At 35.2% G+C, this 20,909-nt stretch overlaps 3 protein-coding genes across 7 annotated transcripts; 1 reads left to right on the forward strand and 2 right to left on the reverse strand.

Annotated features, from left to right (window-relative positions):
* Nucleotides 1-7: 7 nt before the first annotated feature.
* On the reverse strand, nucleotides 8-9,473 carry Snap25 (Synaptosomal-associated protein 25kDa). 5 transcript variants are annotated; one of them, XM_088036134.1, is made up of 8 exons: nucleotides 9,267-9,473; nucleotides 8,885-8,977; nucleotides 8,789-8,830; nucleotides 5,424-5,472; nucleotides 5,131-5,179; nucleotides 3,259-3,376; nucleotides 2,923-3,196; nucleotides 8-1,194 (listed from the first exon to the last, which is right to left on the reverse strand). In XM_088036134.1, the coding sequence occupies exons 2-8, from the start codon at nucleotides 8,944-8,946 to the stop codon at nucleotides 1,129-1,131; spliced, it is 660 nt and encodes a 219-aa protein (XP_087892260.1). In that variant the 5' UTR covers nucleotides 8,947-8,977; nucleotides 9,267-9,473; the 3' UTR covers nucleotides 8-1,128. The 5 variants fall into 5 exon arrangements, with proteins under 5 accessions (XP_087892260.1, XP_087892243.1, XP_087892233.1 ...); XM_088036117.1 differs by lacking the exon at nucleotides 5,424-5,472 and having other exon boundaries at nucleotides 9,267-9,472; XM_088036107.1 differs by lacking the exon at nucleotides 5,131-5,179 and having other exon boundaries at nucleotides 9,267-9,471.
* Nucleotides 9,474-10,208: 735 nt separating this feature from the next.
* PheRS-m (Phenylalanyl-tRNA synthetase, mitochondrial) lies at nucleotides 10,209-11,648 on the reverse strand. Its single transcript, XM_088037526.1, has one exon. It carries the CDS (start codon nucleotides 11,552-11,554, stop codon nucleotides 10,265-10,267), a length of 1,290 nt encoding a protein of 429 aa, XP_087893652.1. The 5' UTR covers nucleotides 11,555-11,648; the 3' UTR covers nucleotides 10,209-10,264.
* A 2,637-nt stretch (nucleotides 11,649-14,285) lies between these two features.
* LOC148181423 (calcium-independent protein kinase C-like) lies at nucleotides 14,286-19,284 on the forward strand. Its single transcript, XM_088041226.1, has 8 exons — nucleotides 14,286-14,694; nucleotides 16,217-16,274; nucleotides 16,326-16,482; nucleotides 16,531-16,565; nucleotides 16,819-16,889; nucleotides 16,937-17,168; nucleotides 17,215-18,242; nucleotides 18,293-19,284. The coding sequence occupies exons 1-8, from the start codon at nucleotides 14,386-14,388 to the stop codon at nucleotides 18,455-18,457; spliced, it is 2,055 nt and encodes a 684-aa protein (XP_087897352.1). The 5' UTR covers nucleotides 14,286-14,385; the 3' UTR covers nucleotides 18,458-19,284.
* The last annotated feature ends 1,625 nt before the right edge of the window (nucleotides 19,285-20,909 follow it).

The raw sequence follows: 20,909 nt of genomic DNA on the forward strand, positions 1-20,909 counted from the left end.
AATGTAATCGAATAATACATTTTATTTTGTAATTTGAAATCACCTACTCTATACATTATTAGAATACATGTTTATGCAATATAAATAATTTATTACTATTGAATGCCAAATGACTAAGAAGCTTGTCTACTTCGCTAAGACAATAAATTAAAAATTCAGCATCGGTCACTTCACCAAGACGCTTTGAGCATTTCGATGACGCAACCTATTTATCATTTCTTATTAAGTAAATATCACTCGTCCATCTTAAGACTATCAAAAAACTAGCACTAAAACTAAAGTTACTGTACATAATGAACTCAAGGTAAGTATTAAATAATGGAAGATGTCGGGACAAAAATATGCACACCCTTTTGGGAACAATTTGGATATGGCTAATCACAGTGATTGCATTTCAACTAGAAAAAAGGCTCCGCGCCTTTCAGGCTTTCTCTATCTGTTCCCTAACAATTGTATATAAACTGTTCCAAACTTGAACGAAAACAACCTGTGTCGAACTCACCCTCTCTAAAGGAAATGTTTTGATGATAATTTGGAAAGAATTTAACCGACTGGGGCAAGTTCCGTGTGATTCTAGTGCATATACCAACAATATATACAGTCACAGGGACAATCTTATGTACAATATGGACTCAACAGTTTCAAATCTTCCGACTTCACATCACATTAAGGTATCTTGAATATGAATATTTGGTACAAGTTACAAACTACAACTAACTAAGCGCCGGCAATTAGCACCACACCTTGAGAAAATCCTCTTAACGGCGACGTTAAGTATACAAACCGAAACAGATTCAGTAAAAAATCCAGTGGGATTTAATCCAGGAAGTGTGCGAATTTTGTGCTTGACCTAACTACAGACAGTTTTACAAAGAGCTAAACGTGGATCTAAGCGTTCACAAGGATGAAATGAGCAGAATTAGGAACGTAATTCATGGCGTACCGCTAAAAAATCGACTAAACGGTTAGCTCTACTCAATGCAGCATAGAACCGGCCATGAAGTTTCTGAATATTAACTATCTGACATTATAATGATGTTATAGTAATACTCGTAAACTAGATAACACTAAGCATAACATCGAGAAATTGATAGAAGAGTATAAAAGGCGACTTGTGTCCCGCTCCCCTTAGGACTTGAGGAGTTTGTTGGCACGCTGGTTTGCCACTGCAATGCGCGTTTCGTTGCTCTCACCCTAACCAACAAACATATAACCAGTGTGCCCCATCACATAAAACTACGGCCCAACCCAATCCGTTCCCGGGCCGCACGCCACAACTCATCAAAAAAGCAACGGAAACTGGCTCAAAGTAAAAACCGGGAATTTATTGTCACAATCTCAAACGGGAAATTATTCACAATGAAAAAGTGGGAACGGATCAGGTTTGCAATCAATGTCTGTAATAATTTTAGTGTTTTTGTGTTGTGTGTCTACTTGAGAAGATCGTGGGCACGTTGGTTGGCCACCTCTATCCTTGTTGCATTGGACTCGCCCTGAACCGGACCATCGGTTTAGTAGGTATGTACGAGTAGATGTAGTGTCGTGGAGTGAACGGCAATGTAAACAAACAACACCCAGATTATTAAAAATTCAAGCAAAATTAGTAAGTCATTCGTCAGTAGCGCTAATGGAAAACGTCATAAAAATCGATCAGTATTTTACAACGTTCGATTTATTCGGTGGTAGAAGCTTTTTGAAAAGAAAAACAGTAAAGCGATGTCCAAAATCAATTTAAAGTGCATCGAAAAATGCTAAGAATTCTAGTGCTCGCAAACAAAACCGATTCAAAAAGCTCAATAGGGTGAGGTTGCTTAAACGCCAGATTATAACCCAAACGCTTGCTAATCTGATTAGCCCGCATCTATCGAATTATTAACGCAGGATTAAACACCAATAGTTAAATAACTCCCATATGATAAAATACCGCCTGTAGAAAGAGTTTTCGACCCCTACGCATTAAACTAATGTGGAGGAATGTGAAAATATCACTCATTTTGACACACACTCTGAAATTCAAATGTTATCTCTCACTCAAAGGGCTTGAAGTAAAAAGAGAAAACAGCCCCTTGTGGTTTTCCCTGCTACAAATATTTTAAGCACGTACACAACATGTCAAGTTTGAACGACTTTTGCACTTTTAATTTAAAATCTGCTCTATGGAAATGAGATCCTTTGTCTTTTGTAGTTCCACCATTTTAATTACGCTCTATCTATTCAAAGTTAGTAGAGCTGGTTTCTTAAGACTGGCGAAAACCGTAGAATCTAAAGTAAACTACATTCTTGCCGGTCAAAATTGTTGAAGGCGCCACATTCAATTTCTTTAATTTTTGGTTGTAAACTCGCTATTATAATAAATCTTGCAACATATGCCCGGCGCATCCACCATTTTTATTTCCCAGAAGTCGAAAAACCGCGGCCAAAGAGCGCGAAATAAAGAACTGGGACACGAAAATACTAAACTGAAGAATACAAAATAAGATAATTACAAACGAACAAAGTAAGAGCCCGAAAAAACGAACAAAGTAAGAGCCCGAAAAATTAAAAACCCACGAAACAAAGAATTCCCATTTAATCTGAAGTCAAAAAAACTAAAAAAAGATGAGTCGGATTACGTGAAACATAGGGTAATTAGATATTTCGTCCGCCGTTGATATAATCGACCGGAGACCTCTCCAACCTGTCAATTTCCAGCACCCTTTTGACCCTAGACCCTCAGATTTCCTGTTTAATTTAGAGGGTTTGACTAATACATGTCTAAACCCCTGTTGCATGTAATTCTCTTGATTATTTAAGCAGCCTCTCCCTCATCATTTCGTAAATAAACCAGAACTACTTACCAATGGATTTAAATTTAGTAAATTAATATAAAATCCAGTGCTAGCACAATATCGAACGAATATCATAAAAAACGACCATAATTACCTTGAGATTGATACGATCCACCTGTCTGTTTTGGTTCTCCAATTCTGAACCCATATCGATGGCCATATTGCGTAAATTACCAATCATTGTGTTCACCTGTCCCATGTTTTCTTCCATTTCCTCTTCGCGAGCGTCGTTTGTAATACGACCAATATATCCTCCTTGCGGTCCTAATCCGTTGCGATCGTCCATCATCCTTTGCGGTTGGTTGTTGACGACTTTGCCGTCGTCGTTGCCTTTCCATGTTCCTTCGTCCTCTTTAAACGACGATCCCCTTCGAAATAAAACAAATAAGTTTGATAGAAACAAGGTGTGTGTTCCCCGAAACGGACTCACTTTTGACATGGCAAAACGCAAAGGCCGCAACATTTTTCCATTCCAGTAAGATTCTTTTCGGCCTCTCGCATATCCGCGTTGATCTGGTCCATGCCATCCTCGATACGATCCAGTTGTTCTGTACAACACCGACTTGGATTAACATCCGATTGGCTCCAAGTTGATTTAGCACATTAACTCGCTATTTCGAAAACGTGTTTGCGATGGTTGTGTGTGTGTCAGAGTTAGACAAACCGCATGCGCATGCTTCTATTCTACGGTGAATCCCCGAAAACGGCACTTTACCGTGTTCAAAGATTCTATTAATGCACTACAGTTCTAAATGTAGTAAAAAAGCAGACTAGTTTCAGTAAAGTCCATGCTACTCGAGATGTTTTTTAAGAACGGGCTGAGCTGGGAAATAAGAGAACTGACAGTGTGAAATACACGTTTAACGGTTATGTGAGTTGTGTTAACTTACTTCGACAGTGTTAATCCTTCATGTATGTGGTTGTCTTTGAATCATGTATTATTATCCATTACAAGGTTTTATTCATTGCGGGTTTCGTCGAAATGCTTTTTCTTTCTCTGTAGAGAATGTTGTAAATAAAGAAAGTAAAAACATTTCAACTCTGACTGTACTTCATTGATCTGTTTTGGGCACGTTTTCTTTTGAGGAGGATATGGGAAAGCTGTGCAGAACGATTTGGAAAAAGGTCATATCCTTGGATTTTACCGACCAGCGTTATTTACAGGTTTCAGATACTGTTGCTAACCCAACAAAAAATAACTCAAACTTAATTTTTCTACATTACGTACGTAAGGACGCACACAGGTATTGATTATTTACTTTGCGTTTCATATTTTGGAACTGTGAGTCTGATCACGTTTTTCTTCATCAAATCTACAAAGTACTTCCGAATACAATTAAAAATACCTCGGTAAAATTCAGGTCTAAATAAAGCGTTTTAATCGATGCTCAAACGTTTCAAAAATTCGGGGCTGCAAACTGACAAGCGGCTTCCACCTTTATTTCGATTAATGGATAAATTTAATATTCAAGAGATGTTCCATTGTAGCTCTGCTGACTGAATTTTGTTTTCGATGTGAAATTATGGCGGATGCGCCAGCCAAAAATAAAAATTTCGTGATTTAAAAAAATGATTTCACGTTTACCACAACAAAGTAATTATGATTAAACAAAATACCGGAACTGTAATTTTGTCTCTCCCTCCTTCACAGGTTATCTCTCATCTATTATTTCATTATGAATCGACCCGGCTCTCATTACAACCCTTTAGAGCAAATGTCACGAATTCCGCCCCTTAGTTTACATACATTGGAATCGATGGCAAACAAATGAAGTTTCTGCATTATTAATGGCAGCCTCAATTATTCACACTTGTATATTTCCGAAAAACTTGTTGCTTTAGGCTAAAATTTTCTTTGGAAGTTTACCAACTTTGTTTTAATCTGTGTTTCAAGTTTTTTAATCGCCTGAGAGTCTGTAATCTTGTAGAAATTTCCCCGATGACGAATATTTCAAAGACAAACTAATATGAGTCAAACTTACTGGAGCATCACGTAACAACAAATTGAAAGCTGACTGCGAGATAGAAAGATAATAGGTTTATAACGAGTCTTGGAGAATAGAACTGGAATTACATGAAAGTTGCCAACAGACAAACTGAGCCGTCAGTTTACCAGCTCCATAAATCGTCCTGCACAACTAAGTGACCGTGTCATTTGTATTTGTTGGGTAAAGATCGGGAGGGCATGAAAAAAAATTGAAAATGTCGTGTGGTTCGGATCTAAGGAGTGAGAATATGTTGATTGTAATTGATGGGTGAATTGGAATAAGAGAGACACAGCGAGACTAGATAATATGCTTACCGCCCTGTTCATCCAGCATGACCAGGGTTTTCATCCCGACCTCGTGGCTCTACAAACATCAAGACAATCAGCTTGGAAACCTGCGTCCGTTCTCACCATGTTCTCCCGTTAAAAAGTCAGACAAGCGAACACACGAAAGTGTGTTGTTAGTCCATCGTACCAACACCTAGAGTTATGTCACCAGAAAAAAAAAGTACAACTATGGCGAGACCTGTTAGCCCACACGTAAAATAAAACCGTCCCAACGAAAGCTCTGTTAATTAAACACCTCCCAACACTTTTCAAGAGCTTACCGCCTTGATGGTGAAGCATTGCCATAGTCTGGGTTCCGGCTTCCTCACTCTACAACATCACAGTGCCAGTAGCATACTTCAACAACGAAATACAGCACACCACTATTGTACAACACTCATAATAAAAAAAGAAGTGGGATAAGCAGAAGTATAAGTGAAAGCAAGTGACAAGCAAAGCGACAACAGCATGCGAAACGTGTTTGTAGAAATGCAAGTGTCTCAGAACTGCAAAATGTAGTCTTGTTAGTATCATTATCATGTAACCTTAGTTTATATGAAAATACACCACATTTAAATGATGGTGGAGGACGCCACGAGTACTCCTTGGTACTCCTCGTGGCGCCTTCCCAGTGAGATGAAGTACACAACAAGTAGAGCGAGTCACAATGACGGATATCGGGTAAAATGATGGATTGGGTAAAGTATGATAGAGTGAGAGTGGAGAGACTCACCTCCCTGGTCATCAAGAGCGACCAAGGTTCGGATTCCAGCCTCCTTGCTCTACAGCAGCACAAAACAAGTGTACATTGTATGTTAGTATATGTTAAGTGGTACACGCCCGCTACAGATAAGCACTCAGTATATTTTATGTTCGGTTCGGAGAGACAGAGAAGAGAATTTACAGATAGAGTTTGAGCGAGTAGAACGAGTAGAACGGGTAGCCCGGCAAGCTGTGGATGTGACGATAAGCCATGTTATTAAACGGAACGATGCCACCCCCGACACTCTTATAACAATCACGTGTTGCTATTTTTCCAGTGAACAACATCTTTGTTGCCCCAAATAAAATCGGGTTTGAATGACTTCACGGTGGCGTCATGCAAACATCATTTTCTACTTAATTTTCTTGAGACGCTATTGAGATTAAACCTCCAGGTTCAGTTTCAGTTGTCTTGTGGCATTTAATTTTTGCAAATGGGTGTCAAAGCTATTTCACCTTCTTCGAGTTTTGGACATTGAGACATGCAAATTAATTAACATTTAAGCATACAAACACAATAGATTACATCAATGTGCAAGTTGAAGATGTAAAACAAACCATTTTCTGTAAATCGCGATCAACTTATAGTTAAATTCATTATATTGACCTTTTTAAAGTTATATTAAGCCCCATCATTTTAATTATTCAGCGTGTTTTATTAATGAAATGTCTCATGTTATTTATAACTTTTAGAGTAATAGGTTCTCTGAAAAAGACCACTAAAACAAACTTTCTATCACGCGATCAAATAAAAGCTCAACCTCAGTCAACTATGAATTCCGAAGCATGTCTTTGATTAAACATTTCTGTGTCTATCAGTTTAACACCTGTCAATTTTAATTAAAATGATGACGAAATGTGTAGTTGTTGCAGTTAAATTATCAAAACAGAATGTTTTGTCATAAATTCCTTGAACAAAGTTTTTGTTCAACTACTTGACATAAACCAAAAACTATTAGTTTAATTAAAGACATGATTGGTGCGAGTTTAATCGTTTGACATAAATTGCAATCTTTTTTTTTAGATTATATTAGAAATATTACATATCCTCGTTTCCGCTTTTTCTCTGCGTAAAAAGTTGCAAATGATTACACAATTGTGGATGCAAAAAAATGCCACCCAACTGCCTCTGTTGACGTAATCATGCGTCAAAACTAATCATAAAACACTCCAATTTTACATAGAATCGAACTTCACTCACATTTGGCAATTATTCATCATTAATACGATACGATCGAAAAAGTGGTATATACATGTTAATAGATCCGTTATCGATTTTGGCTAATGTCAAGTTAACTTAATTAAGTTAATTTGCGTCATAGCAGCTTCAATTAACAGTGCTACCAACAGCTTTAAAATTCCAAAGCCGTTTATATCCGATTATCATTTAATGTAATTTTAAAATAGCGCAATAGAAGTGCTGTTATAAATTCTCCACGCTAGCTATTTTGGGATTAAATTAATCGTACAGTTGATATAATAAATTTATTCACTCCTACATTTTGGTCATAAAAGGCATTGCATAAATAATGATTTTATATGTGGATACATTAAATTTTAATTAAAACTGCATAATTAACGGGGATATCTACTGTATGAAGACGTCTTTAAATATAAGTTCGCTTTAGATCAATTATCTAAATTTTTAGAACTTCGTAAATCACTTGTCTTCGAGGCAGTAATTAAAGTTTCATTGAAAATGCCTTTCCTAGAATAGATATAAGTGGCTAGGATGTATGTAGAAAAGCGAGAGGACCTGGCAAAGTTCCAGTTGGATGGACAATGGTGGAATTTAAATTAGATCTATCGTAAAAACAGAATTGATTTCAGCGAGACGTCTGAAAAAACGACTCAAAAAAAACAAGATAAGCAAAATATATAATTATTTGTCAAAAATTAATTTTTTGAGCCGTAAAGCAATGACAAAAAGTATTTTAAGAACACCTATAGAGGTGTTTCTTTATAGTAGTAAAACATAAATTCTCTTTAATTGGAGATGGATGGAGATCTGCAATTTGTAGGATTTGCACAATTCTTATTTTATGATTGGCAGATCTTTTATGTTTACTTTTCCAATATAGTCGATTGAGCATTTTTTGAAACGAAAAGAAAAGCATTTTGAAGCAAACTTAACCCAAACAATTTTCTTCTACTTCTTTATATTCGAAATGTTGAAATACTAACACTATAAATAGCTAGAAGCAACACTTTGAAACAATCAAATGCAAAAATTCGGTTTCTAAACAGATTCGACAAATTAAAAAGAGCTACGTTAGAAAATGGTAAAAAAAGTAGAATCCCCTTTCCCAAGCTGATAAGCATAATTTTGAACGGGTCTGAAAACCTAAAGTCGTAAAACCGTGTTGGAGGTGGCGGTGATCGCGTAAAATATTCTGTAGTCTGCGAGTGTGTGTGTGCGAAAGTGCGTATGGGTTTTCTTATCTGTACACGTAACATAGCACAAACACAGGCACACTTGCAGGGCTACCGCTACCACAACATTGAGTCCATGAAAGCACACCGCAACCGTCCCATATAACCCCCCGTTCTTCAGCAGAGCCCCACGGTAGTCCTGCTCTGCACCAGAAGTGGCTCAGACTCGGTTCACAGGACAGAGAGAAACAGTGCAAGACATGCAGCACAGAAATACATCAAAAACAATTCCCACACAATCAACTAATTTCATAACAATAAAGATTGTATGGAAATTGCAACACTGAGAGCAAAGAAGGTATGAATTATTACAAAATAAATGAACTAAAAAAAATCCTGACACCCCAGTTTGGTTCATTATTAAATGCAATTGTCACGAAATTTATCACCTAGAGAGAATTATTAACTGGTGGTTATTTCATGGTCATGAAAGAGTAGGCTTGATAATTACCTCCTCACATAGTGCCAACATGCGTCGGGTGCTCTCCAGGGACTGCAAAAATATTTCATGTTAGCACCGGTGCCGGTTTGGTGTGTCTGAACTTACCTCATCAGTGACCTGCCCAGCCTTAAGCTGGAGTTCCTGAAGTTCGGTCCTGGGGGCCCCATTCTCGGCGACTGGTGCAGGTGCCGGCATTTTCTAGCAAAGCAAGAATGACAGATAGTACAATTGGCAAAAACCGGTCGACGCACAAATCTTTTTGCTTGAGACTGTACTTTACATTGTTTGACCCGAGAAAATCAATAATCGTGTAGAGGCAACCAAGACGGGCGCGTTCTCTAATCTAAACTAAATTTCGTTCCGAGTATGCAAAATGAGATGACATCACCTCTTTTCTCACGAATACACTCCAAAAGAATGCTACGATTTCCGTTTACAAGCAAACACCGCTGCTCGATTGAGCTGAGGAATTTCAGTTTGAACTTACGTGGTTTTCTTTGGGTTTTACACGGAGGAAGAGAGTATCAACTAACTAGTAATCGAAGTTGGAAAAACGACGAGAAAACACTGGAAATTTCGTTTCACATAACAATTTGACAGGAAAACTGTCAAATAGTTAACACATTTGGTTGACAACAGACACTGACCGAATGGAGGGGAAAGGAAGTTGCGAGATGCGGAGAAATTTAAACGGATCGACTGCGCATGATCCAATAAATACAACGTGTGGAGGGAAATTTAAAAATTATCTATTTCCAAATTGATTTAAAATAGTAAAAGCTGTTGAATTAAAAATTTGTTTAAAGCAACATTTTTATGAAAGCATAAAGCATAAGTTGTGCATAAGCATTTATAATATATTCAAAATAAGTTATTTCCAACTCTGCACGCTTTGAATTTGCAGATTTCGCCCGGCGCATCCACCACATTTAAAAGAGGTTAAATACATTTTAAAGCTATTGACGACTAAGAACTAAATAAAATAAATTAGTAAGATTCTCATAAAAAACCATAAAAAAAATCGATAAACCCTGAAAAAGTGAAAAAAAATGAAAATATTTGTTATGCTCTTAAATTTGGTTGAAATTTTGGACTATTCAAATCATACGATTTTGCAGATTTTCAGATAACTAAGATTTAAAACGACTTTTATGACTATGATTTAAATAAATGACAAGAAGATAAAAACATAATTAATAATGATGACACTGAGTCATCCAAGATGATTTATTGTCACACTTTTAAATAAACTTATATATCATTTTAATTACACCTTCATGCGAAATTCACATGAGTCAGAAAACTAATTATATAATTACAATGATGCGTAAAACTAAGATGTCCTTTTAAAATATTTAGAATCAAAATTCCAACAATACTTTCTATATTCGAAATTCCGTTTTCATGTTAAAAGAAAAACTCACAGCCATAAAAATGTATTTCTTTAATTTAAACTTATAACAGTTTCTTTAAATAATTTAAAGCTTATCTAATTTTCACACCCAACGCCGCTGAAGCAAGTTTTTCAATTTCTTTATGAACAACATTAACTTCGGACTGAACAAGCGTCTTTTCCATATGTCTGTAAATGATCCTATAACAATGACTAGTTTTTCCTGTTTTGGGATGCGTAAATTCGTCGACCAAAACCACCTGTTCTATCATATCTCCTCCAATATTCCTTGCTAAATCGTAGAAATCGTTACTTGAAAACTCTTTACTTTCAGGAAGCCAGAAACTAATGTCGTTTATACACTGTGGAAACTGACTCACAGCTTTATAAGTAACATTTTCATCACATTTTACTTTGAACTGGTTTAAAAATCCCGAGTCCTTCGACCAAAACAGGCGAATATCGGGGATTTTGTAGAGACACATTGCTACTCTTTCCAGGCCTAATCCAAAAGCCCATCCGATTCTATTTTCTATGCCTGCGTTGGTTAAAATCGGCTGTCTCATAATCCCACAACCTAGCAGCTCAAGCCAGTTGTTTTCATGGAAAACTTCCAACTCCCATGATGGTAGAGTGAACGGAAAATGGGTGTCAATCCATCGGTATTCGATTTTCTCACCAAATAACTCCTTCGCTAAGCCTGATAGTGTACTTTTCAGTTCGTGTTCCATTAATTTCACCGCTTCTAAAGTGTGACATGCTTGCTTCTGTTGGGTGCCAGTACTCTGTGTGTTATTTCCCACCTCAAACAGCTCCAGAGTGTCTTCTTGGGGAAATAAGTCATCCCTCGTTTTTAGACGCACTGCGTCGACTTGATGAAAGACTGGGTAGTGTGTTCTATCAATTTCGTCTCTTCTGTACACGTCTCCAAACATCAAAAAATCGTTCAAACCAGCCCTCATTAACTCAGATTGATGAGCGGTCATATGTGCTCTTAATAAATACTCTCTGTTGATGTAATAACAATCGGTTTTAGACCTCGACGGATGATCTTTCGGCGTTAATAAACTATCGAAGTTTTGATCCACTGTCACGATTGGTGATAATGAGTCGTATACTGAGAAAATTGGGTTTCCTCGAGCGTTAACAAAACGTTTATAAAAATAATTGACTATTCGTTGACGAACATGGCTAAGGGGGTGATGGTCTCTCGTGTGGATGTTCCTTCCCAAATGAGAGATTATCTTCTCGGTTACATTCGTAAAATCGTCTTTTATGTAGGGGTTTTGAAGTAATGTTAGGTGAGACTGTGCTTCTGGTTTTGCAGATGATGACAACAGTCTTATTACTTGGTAGCTGTTTATATTATGAATTTTCAACATTTCGATTATGATTATAATTTCTAACCTTAAATTGTGACAGGTGTCACAGCCGATGGGGCGATAAGCGCAGGCGCTGTGATCAGCTGATCGGAAATAAAGAGCGTTTTTAAAATGCGTTTTTGAAATGTACGTATTTATAAGTTAATTATGTTATTTATTTGCTGACTTTATGAATAAATTAACTATTATAAACAATTTGTAATATGAAGGGTTTAATTGAATAAATGAAGCACAGAGAGTCGTCTTACTTATGCAACTAACAATACTTAGCAGTAATAGCGTTAAATTCAAAATTTTCAATTTGAATACTAACTAAATACAATAGCATAAAACGTTCAATAAAAGTTTTTTTTAATAAAATTATGTTTAATATTCTAAAAATTATATAAAAATTAAATAAATTAAATAAGTACTTATTTTTACGCTAAATTTCACAAGAAATCCAAAACTATGCTCAAAATTCCTAGGTGACAAAAAATAACTAATTTTGATACAACTAAAGTTTCGTCAAACAGTAAAGTTTTAAAATTTTTGGTGTTTCATGTTTTTAGAACTAGACAGAACGCCGTTCTTGTAACAAAAATGCTCGTTAATAAAATGTAATCTGAAAAATGTAATAATAATATGCCAATTTCTACATTGTTTTTAAGCAAACATAAAGATTTGGCGCATATTTTTACGCTGAATTCAAAATTAGGTTCAAAATCGTTCTACGTCAAAAATTACCGGCTTCATGAATTTTTTATATTGAATTTGTTTGAAATTTTTAGAAAAAAACATAAAATTAACTTTTTACGAACGAATATAACAAGGTTTCAACATTTTTGTGGAAATAAAGTGTCAAATTTATCTACTATATCACATTTATTTTTTATTTCGAATATTCTTATTAGTAGGTCATAAACAGTATCAGAATTTCTCAACTCACACACTCAAACAAAATATAAGATAATTTTGAAAATTAAGCGGAAAGAAGTATTTATCATTGTTTCTACTAGCTATAATTATTTATTTATTACCTTTCATTGATTTGTTTCTTTAAATTTACAAGCTACATATGGTGGATGCGCCTAATTTAAAATTTTAGTTAAAAATTAATTCTCCAAATTCTAAAAACTGATAATAAAAAAAAACAGCATATTATATCTAGAAAAAGCGAATAATTTAACAAATTTAATAAAACCAGGAAAACCAAAAAACAGCATTGTTTGGTATTTTGAAATACGAGAAGAAAATATTTACCAAAATTTCCAATTTTTTCTAATAGAATCTGTAATTTTGGTAGTTCTGACGATAGATCAATAAAATTAATTACTATTTTTGATTTGTTGACTATCTGTTCTAAGTTCTGACTTTTTTGAGCAATAGACGAATTTTAAAAATTTTTATTTTCAAAACAAGCCAAAAATTTCCAATATTTTCCATTCGAATCTGAAATTTTGGTAGTTTTGACGCCAAAAACAATGAAATTTGGAGAGATTACTATTTTTGATTTGTTAACTGTCTGTCCCATATTTCAAATTTTTTGAGCAACAGGGACGGAAATTTTCATTTTTAAGATGAACCAAATTTGCAATATTTTTCATTCAAATCTGCAATTTTGGTAGTTGACGTTAGGACAACAAAATTTAGACAAATTACTGTTTTTGACTTGTTGCCTATTTGTCCAAAATCACAAATTTTTGAGCAGCAAAGACGGATTTTAGAGATTATCATTTTCAAAACGAGCCAAAAATTTTCAATATTTTCCATTCGAATCTGTAATTTTAATAGTTTTGACGTTAGAACAATAAAATTTGAAGAGTTTACTATTTTTGATTTGTTGACTGTCTGTCCCAAACCTCGAATTTTTTAAGCAACAGAGACGTACTTAAGAAATTTTCTTTTTTAAGACGAACCAAGAATTCCCAATATTTTCTATTCGAATCTGCAATTTTGGTAGTTTCTACTTTACAACAAAATTTGGAGAAAATACTATTTTTGATTGGTTGACTATTTGTCCAAAATCACAAATTTTTGAGCAGCAAAGATGGATTTTAGAAATTATCATTTTCAAGACGAGCCAAGAATTTCCAATATTTTCTAGTCGAATCTGTAATTTTAATAGTTTTGACGCTAGAACAATAAAATTTGGAGAGATTACAATATTTGATTAGTTGACTGTTTGTTTAAAATCACAAATTTTTTGAGTAACACAGACGGATTTTAGAAATTTTTATTTACAAGTCGAGGGAGCCAAAAATTTCCAATATTTTAGTAAAATTGTTTGAAAACACTAAATTCGAATCAAATGAAATCTAAAAGTGGAAAATTTACAAATAAAATTAATTTTTGTAAATAAATGTAAGTACTATTAAAAATATTTTCGAAAAATGGCCACCAGTTTAATAAATGGCTGCATATTTTAATGTTTACTTTGTTTTGTAGGAGGCTAATCTATTAATAAAATTAATTGCAAATAAACTTGTTCTTTGTAATAATAAATAAAACTATTCTCTATCGAAAGACGAAAGTCTTGTCTTTATCGCTTTGTCTTATAAATGCAGAGCAGATGGTGCTAAACATATGAGTTTTTTCATAGTCTGCGCGTCGATAATATATTGGGTGAAGGTCGTCGACTTTCCGGCTGTTCCCGGTACGTCGCGGCGCATCGGATCCATTGTGAATGTAAAACGGGGAATTGTGGGAGTCGACGGGATCGGGATAAGATTCGGCTGTCAATCCACACAGGAAGTGCGGTCGTGTGTGTTTCGCAGTAAAATAAAAAACCGAAAAACTCTCATTCTTTATATGTCATCAAGTTTCGCCTTTTAGTGCGCGACGTCTTTGCGATGTTCACTGGCACTCTACGTATAAAACTATGCAAAGCCGAAAACCTTCGCCCCACAGACTGCGCCAAACGTCTAAACGTGATGAATCCTTATGTGAACATCGCCGTCGACGACATCCATCTAGCTCAAACCACCACGAAGATCAAGACCCTTGATCCAGTTTGGAATGAGTATTTTGAACACGGCGTCGTCAATGGAACGACGCTTACTTTGACTGTTTTCCATGACGCCGCCATCCCACCAGATGATTTTATTGCCAACTGTAGCATACCATTGGAGGACCTACAGGACCGTGACAAAGATTTTTGGGTGAGCGAGGCGTCGCGACGCTCTCCGCTTATTCGGCGAGCTATCAAAATTGCGCAAAACCGATGTCGTGTAAATAGAGTGTTTACATGAAAGCCAATATTGATTTACTGCACCCTAAAATTGTGGAACAAGTCAGCGTAATCTGTTGATAGGCTATTTTTGGAAGGGTTTTTCAGGTTAGGTTTGTATTAGGAGGTTTCATGGGTTTGGGGATGGCCGAGCGCACCGGTTGGGCGCCCATTTGCCAAATTTGATAGACGCCCTTCTATTCCACGAAAATCACGCGAATTTTATAGTTTCGGATTCTCAATTTGAATTCAAATCGTTCATATTACAAATTGTTTTACATTGCCAATTTGCCATCATTGTTGAGACATTACTTTGACTTTAAAACCTTCAATATTTGCGAATTTATGTCGGTATTATACCTAACTTATGACTTTACATTTTTATTTCGGAAAGAATTAAAATCTTTATAGCGCCACGGACGGAAATTGGAACTTAAATTTTAGAATAACTTTACTTGCTTCATTTGCCAACATTTCTAAACTAAACTCTTCAGAATTATCACAAATGAAAACAGAAATTTTGTAGAAGCTGTTAGAAATAAAATATTTGCTGATATACAGGTGTCCCAGAGTGCTCGAACTTCCTTTTAATGGGAAATTCTTCATCAAAATCTGAGCTGATTGCCGTATCTCACAATGTTTAGGTATTCAAGTTACACGTATTTAAATTTGATCATTCCCAGCGCATCTTCGTGCAATTTAAGGAAAAATTTTCCCTGGTAACGTAGCATCGAAATGCGATTTATGGGCCGTGATTGATTGGTCAACTTAAAAAGCTTGTAACTCAACATCTGTAAGGGCCTGAACATTGTGCGATACGATAATCAATTCAGGTTTTAATGAAGAATTTCCTCATTAAAAGGAAGTACGAGCGTTCTAAGACTGTGTAAAGAGAATAGAGAACGTTATAATATGACTTTCTTCTCGTTTTAGAAGGAGCTAAAAGAGCTCAAAGTGCCACAAATCAAAATAAAAATTTTAGAATAAGTAAAGTTTCTCTAGTCATTGCTGCTTCATTTGTCAGAACTTTGTAACCAAAAATTTTAGAATGTTTAAAATGTTCTCATTTCTGAATTATATATTTCTGTTCAAAATTCCAGGAGTGCTACAAACGAAAATAAGTATAATAATTTTAGAATGAATTTGTAATTTTGGTTATCACTCCCTTTGTCATTTTCGAAACTAGAATGATTCTAGAATCTTAAAATTTTGCTCATTATGAGTTTAATCAATTTAAAGATTTTATCTCGTTTTTCAAATGGTAACATTTTGAATATTTGGATTTTTAAAAAATATTTGGAACTTCATCTAAATCTTGAAGTGCATGTTCAATAAGTTATTCTAAAAGGGTCCCAAACTATGCTCATTTTAAATTTGTTTACGTTTATTTTCTTTAAACACTCATATTGCAAAAACTGACTCAACGTTTTTGTACAAATTCTTATCCATTGCAGGTTAATTTGGAACCAACTGGTCGCTTGCATCTCCAAATCGATCTGGTTCAGCGCAGAGGTAAAAAAACATGCAAACAAGAGTTTCTGTTAAACATCATCAATTTTTAAGGTGATGGAGACACCGGTGAGTTTAAAGAACGCCAGCAAGTATTCAACAGAAGACGCGGTGCCATGCGCCGAAGAGTCCATCAAGTCAGCGGTCATAAATTCATGGCAACGTATCTTCGTCAACCCACTTTTTGTTCACATTGTGGTGATTTCATCTGGTAAGAGATAGACGCAAACAAAATTTTCACTAACAGACGACATTTCAGGGGTGTATTAGGCAAACAAGGCTACCAATGCCAAGGTACCTCCAGTATTCTTATAAATGTAGTCAGTATTTTGTAAATACCGCTTAGTACTTAGCAAAAGAGCAAAGTAGATGTATATACTTTAGTTGAGACGAATTTCAGTGCATCCAAAATTATCGTTTTTGTTTTTGAGTTGCAGCATCCTTCTGGCATGGCTATTTTTACAGCTTGTCTTAGATGTTGTAAGTTGTTATTGTGGTTCGAGGTGGTGGTACAACTACTAATTTGAAAAATACGAAATTGTTGCAGTGTGTACGTGCGTGGTCCACAAACGGTGCCACTCTTTGGTCCTGACGAAATGTCCGGGAATGAAAGACGAAGTAAGATTCTCCAGTAACTTTAACAATATCAACTTCTTCTGTTGTAGACAAAACAAGAAAACACCGGTTTCAGTGTGAATATTCCTCATCGCTTTGTTGTGCACAACTACAAGAGATTCACGTTTTGTGACCACTGTGGATCACTTTTGTACGGGTTATTTAGACAAGGGCTCCAGTGTGAAGCCTGCAATCTAAATGTCCACAAAAGATGCCAGAAGAATGTCGCCAATAGCTGCGGAATCAACGTTAAGGACCTCGCTGAGATCTTGAAGCGAATTGGTACGAATACTGACTACTTGAAAATAGTTACACCAATTTGTTCCAGGAGTGACTCCAGACAAACCCATGCAGCCTCAACGCTCTAAGTACACACCAAACACACAAGCCCATGAAAGTCCAGCCGAAAATGCAGAAACTACCAAAGCAGTGGACACAACTAAAGAAAGCGAGAATGCTGCTCTTCCAGAAAAGGACGTTGCGGGCGCGCACAAAATAGGTTTAGACGATTTTAATTTCATCAAAGTCTTAGGTAAAGGCAGCTTCGGGAAAGTTATGTTAGCAGAAAGAAAGAGCACGGAGGAGATTTTCGCAATTAAGGTTCTTAAAAAAGACGTCATTATCCAAGACGATGATGTCGACTGCACTCTGACTGAGAAACGGATTTTGTCGTTAGCAGCAAAACACCCGTTTTTGACTGCTCTTCATTCTTGTTTCCAAACCAAGAATCGGCTTTTCTTTGTGATGGAGTACGTGAATGGGGGAGATTTAATGTTCCAGATACAGAGGGCTCGAAAATTCGATGAGCCGAGAGCTAAATTTTACGCGGCGGAAGTCACGTTAGCGCTCCAATTTCTTCACAAGCATGGAGTTATTTACAGAGATTTAAAGTTGGATAATATTCTTCTGGATACTGAGGGTCATTGCAAGTTGGCTGATTTCGGGATGTGCAAAGAGGGGATTCTTGACGGAATTACCACGACCACGTTCTGTGGGACTCCCGATTACATAGCTCCTGAGATTCTCCAGGAACTTGAATATGGTGCTAGTGTTGATTGGTGGGCTTTGGGAGTTTTGATGTATGAGATGATGGCTGGACAACCACCATTTGAGGCGGATAATGAAGAAGATATGTACGAGTCTATTTTACACGACGATGTTCTTTACCCAGTGTGGCTAAGCAAAGATGCTGTTAACGTACTAAAAGGTTTCATGACCAAAAATCCTAACAAAAGACTAGGATGTGTTGCTTCTCAAGGAGGAGAATCTGCGATAAAGATGCATGCTTTCTTTAAAGAGATTGACTGGTTAGCTTTGGAACAAAGAAAGGTGAAGCCCCCTTTCAAACCTAGGATTGTAAGTCGTTTTCAAAATCACAATTTTCGTTTAATTATGTTGATTTTTAGAAAAGCAAGAAGGATGCTCTCAATTTCGATACGGAATTCACCAAAGAAGAACCAGTGTTGACTCCTATAAGCACCGAAGTGACAAACTCCATAAACCAAGAGGAATTCAAAGGGTTCTCTTTCGTGAACTCTAATTACAATTCAACTCGTAACTTTGCAGACTAAATTTAGATTCCCTTGTTTATTTTAACTTAAAGAGAAGCATACACCTAACTCAGATCTTAAATAGAATATTTCTGTGATCTTACTGGATTATACCAGAAATACAATGTATAATTAAGAAAGGCGGCCTAAGCTCTGTAAATATTTTAAATGATTGAAAGTTTTATTAGATCGAGTCAATTTATTATTGTCGTGGTAGCCTTCGCACTGACTCATTTCAACACATTTGTGTTCCTAACCAAAACCGATTACAATACAAAGAGAAGAGCTTATTGCGAGAGATTTGTTTAGAGTGGTATTATTATTGTTGATCATGTTATAGTTTATGTGAATTTGATTTAAAATGTGGCACTAGATGTATAATAGCCACATTATAACAATAAACGTGGAGAGCAATCATAACGCAAAGCGTGCCTGTTAATGTTGTATTAATTAAAATAATTTATCTACCACATTAGCAAAATTTCATATTCGAAGAGATGTAACTTATGTTTGTTGTTGAAAGGATGAAATATTTCATGTCAGTAGTAAAAAATAATAATTATAGAGTCCAGCCAGCTAATATAGTGATGGATGTTTAGAGAAATTCCCATCATTACTACTTGTTTTAGCTTTTGAGGTTTTGTTCGAATATTAATCTTAAACAAATTTGCGTCCGTTATTGTGCCAAATTTTCTTTGCCTACCTCCACTACGAAGATTTAACGTGCAACCAAAGTATTTTTGTTGTTTTATTAGTACCTATGACGTGTAAATTAATTAGATGGTATTGGTATTAACTATACCTGTTTCTCCAAATGTACTAAACATAAATAAATATTATTTAGTGTATTGTAAATGTTTTATTTCTCCACAGTTTTTGCCCTTCAAATTAGGTTTAGACTCCTTTTAGGTCTTTGCGATTTTTCCATCCTTCAGTTACTTCTAATTTTTCATATTAATTAAATTCTTCGTTAATAAATGCTTTTAAATTCTTTGAACTGCTATTTTTTAATTATTTATATGCCGTATTTAAAAGCCATTGATAAGAAGATCCAAATCTAGAATTCTACAAAATAACTATAGAATTTCAGAATTCTGATGTTCTATTTTAAGGTCTCAGTTTTTTAGTTTTTTTGTTTCTCAAGATTTCCAAGTTGGTTATTTAATTAGTTTCCAATCATTTTACTTTTTCAGGTCAGTTTTACAGCTATAAAAAAAATTATGAATTGGGATTACTGAGATTCTGGTAAAATAAGTATGGCGAAACAGCTAAAAGATCGGATTAACCGAAAATTATTTATAACATAGCACGCGTTTTTCATAGTTAAAAGTAATTGTTATATTAAAAGTTCAAAGACAATTTATTTGATCAATTCTTGGTGTTGACAAATTATCAAAATTACAATTTATTCCCAAACACCAAATTTTGTCAAAAAATGCTGACGCGCGTTTCGATAGCAATGCTATCATCATCAGAGCGAACTGAATTACACATTAACATTAAAAAAATATCTTCTCCTGTTGCGATACATATTTTGAACAAAATTAATCAAAAAAGGTGAAAAGTACTCGTTCTGAACCAAGTTAAAATAAAGACTGAATATCAAATTAAAACAAACACCTTTTAAATAAAAAAGATTTCATTTATTTCAATTTCGGAGAAATTTTGGGCTGCACCTCCCACTCGATTTAGGGATTCCACAAAAATATTGTTTATCCACTCCACGGAAGGGTCGGATTACTCGGAGAGTTGGTCTAACGGAAGGCGGATTAGTGAGGTTCTACTGTAGGTTTAAAAATTTTATACTTTTGAAAATTACGATCGGTGAATTTAAATCTAAATCTGAAAATTCTGGTAAAGCTTAATTTTCGTCAATTAGAAATATTGAGAAACCGTTTGCGTCATCGTTTTTCTTGCGATTGTTTAGATAAAAAAATTTCTCAGTTCTTAGATATTTTAAAATTTAATAGTTGGATTTTGTCGTAAAAATTTATGACTTAAAACTATGCTAAATATCTGATATCGATATCTCGCTTATTTTTTGGAGTAACCTTGCGTTAATATACCTTATTTTACGCAGAATCCAAATCTGGGATTGAAATTCAGATCCGATAACAAATAACTATTTGGTTATGGCCGATCAAAGTTTTGGATATTTGATAGTTGATTTTTAAATATTTCAGAAACTATTACAAATATTGAGAAACGGTTTGCGCCATCGTTTTCCTTGACTCATTTTACGTTAGAAAAAGTTCTTAAAAGCCCAAAATTTGATAGTCGATTTTTTCGCGAAAAAAAATTTCGACTCACGATAAAAAGATTTCAATTTTTTGTTTTTTAGCCAAAACTCGTAAAATATTTGTCCTATTGATCTCAAATTTGGCCAATTGATAGATTTTCAGCTCCTCTTTCGATTGATGTAAACTCAAAGGTATAAACGTCGTTTTCACCTTGAATTGAATTTTTGGGTTGT

The sequence above is a fragment of the Gnatocerus cornutus genome, chromosome 1, assembly GCF_029298725.1.
Source record: "Gnatocerus cornutus isolate USDA-ARS CGAHR chromosome 1, icGnaCorn1.1, whole genome shotgun sequence".
In the NCBI taxonomy this organism is placed as follows: Eukaryota; Metazoa; Arthropoda; class Insecta; order Coleoptera; family Tenebrionidae; genus Gnatocerus; species Gnatocerus cornutus.

Excerpts from the sequence above, each read along its gene's own strand:
- LOC148181423 (XM_088041226.1), top strand. The coding sequence starts at position 14,386 with ATGTTCACTGGCACTCTACGTATAAAACTATGCAAAGCCGAAAACCTT. Across the intron at positions 14,695-16,216 it reads ACCGTGACAAAGATTTTTGG|GTTAATTTGGAACCAACTGG; the intron begins GTGAGCGAGGCG and ends TATCCATTGCAG. Across the intron at positions 16,566-16,818 it reads ACAAGGCTACCAATGCCAAG|TGTGTACGTGCGTGGTCCAC; the intron begins GTACCTCCAGTA and ends AAATTGTTGCAG.
- PheRS-m (XM_088037526.1), bottom strand. The coding sequence starts at position 11,554 with ATGTTGAAAATTCATAATATAAACAGCTACCAAGTAATAAGACTGTTG.
- Snap25 (XM_088036134.1), bottom strand. The coding sequence starts at position 8,946 with ATGGGGCCCCCAGGACCGAACTTCAGGAACTCCAGCTTAAGGCTGGGC. Across the intron at positions 3,377-5,130 it reads CATGCTGGATGAACAGGGCG|AACAACTGGATCGTATCGAG; the intron begins GTAAGCATATTA and ends GGTGTTGTACAG. Across the intron at positions 1,195-2,922 it reads TGGATCGTATCAATCTCAAG|GGTGAGAGCAACGAAACGCG; the intron begins GTAATTATGGTC and ends TTTGTTGGTTAG.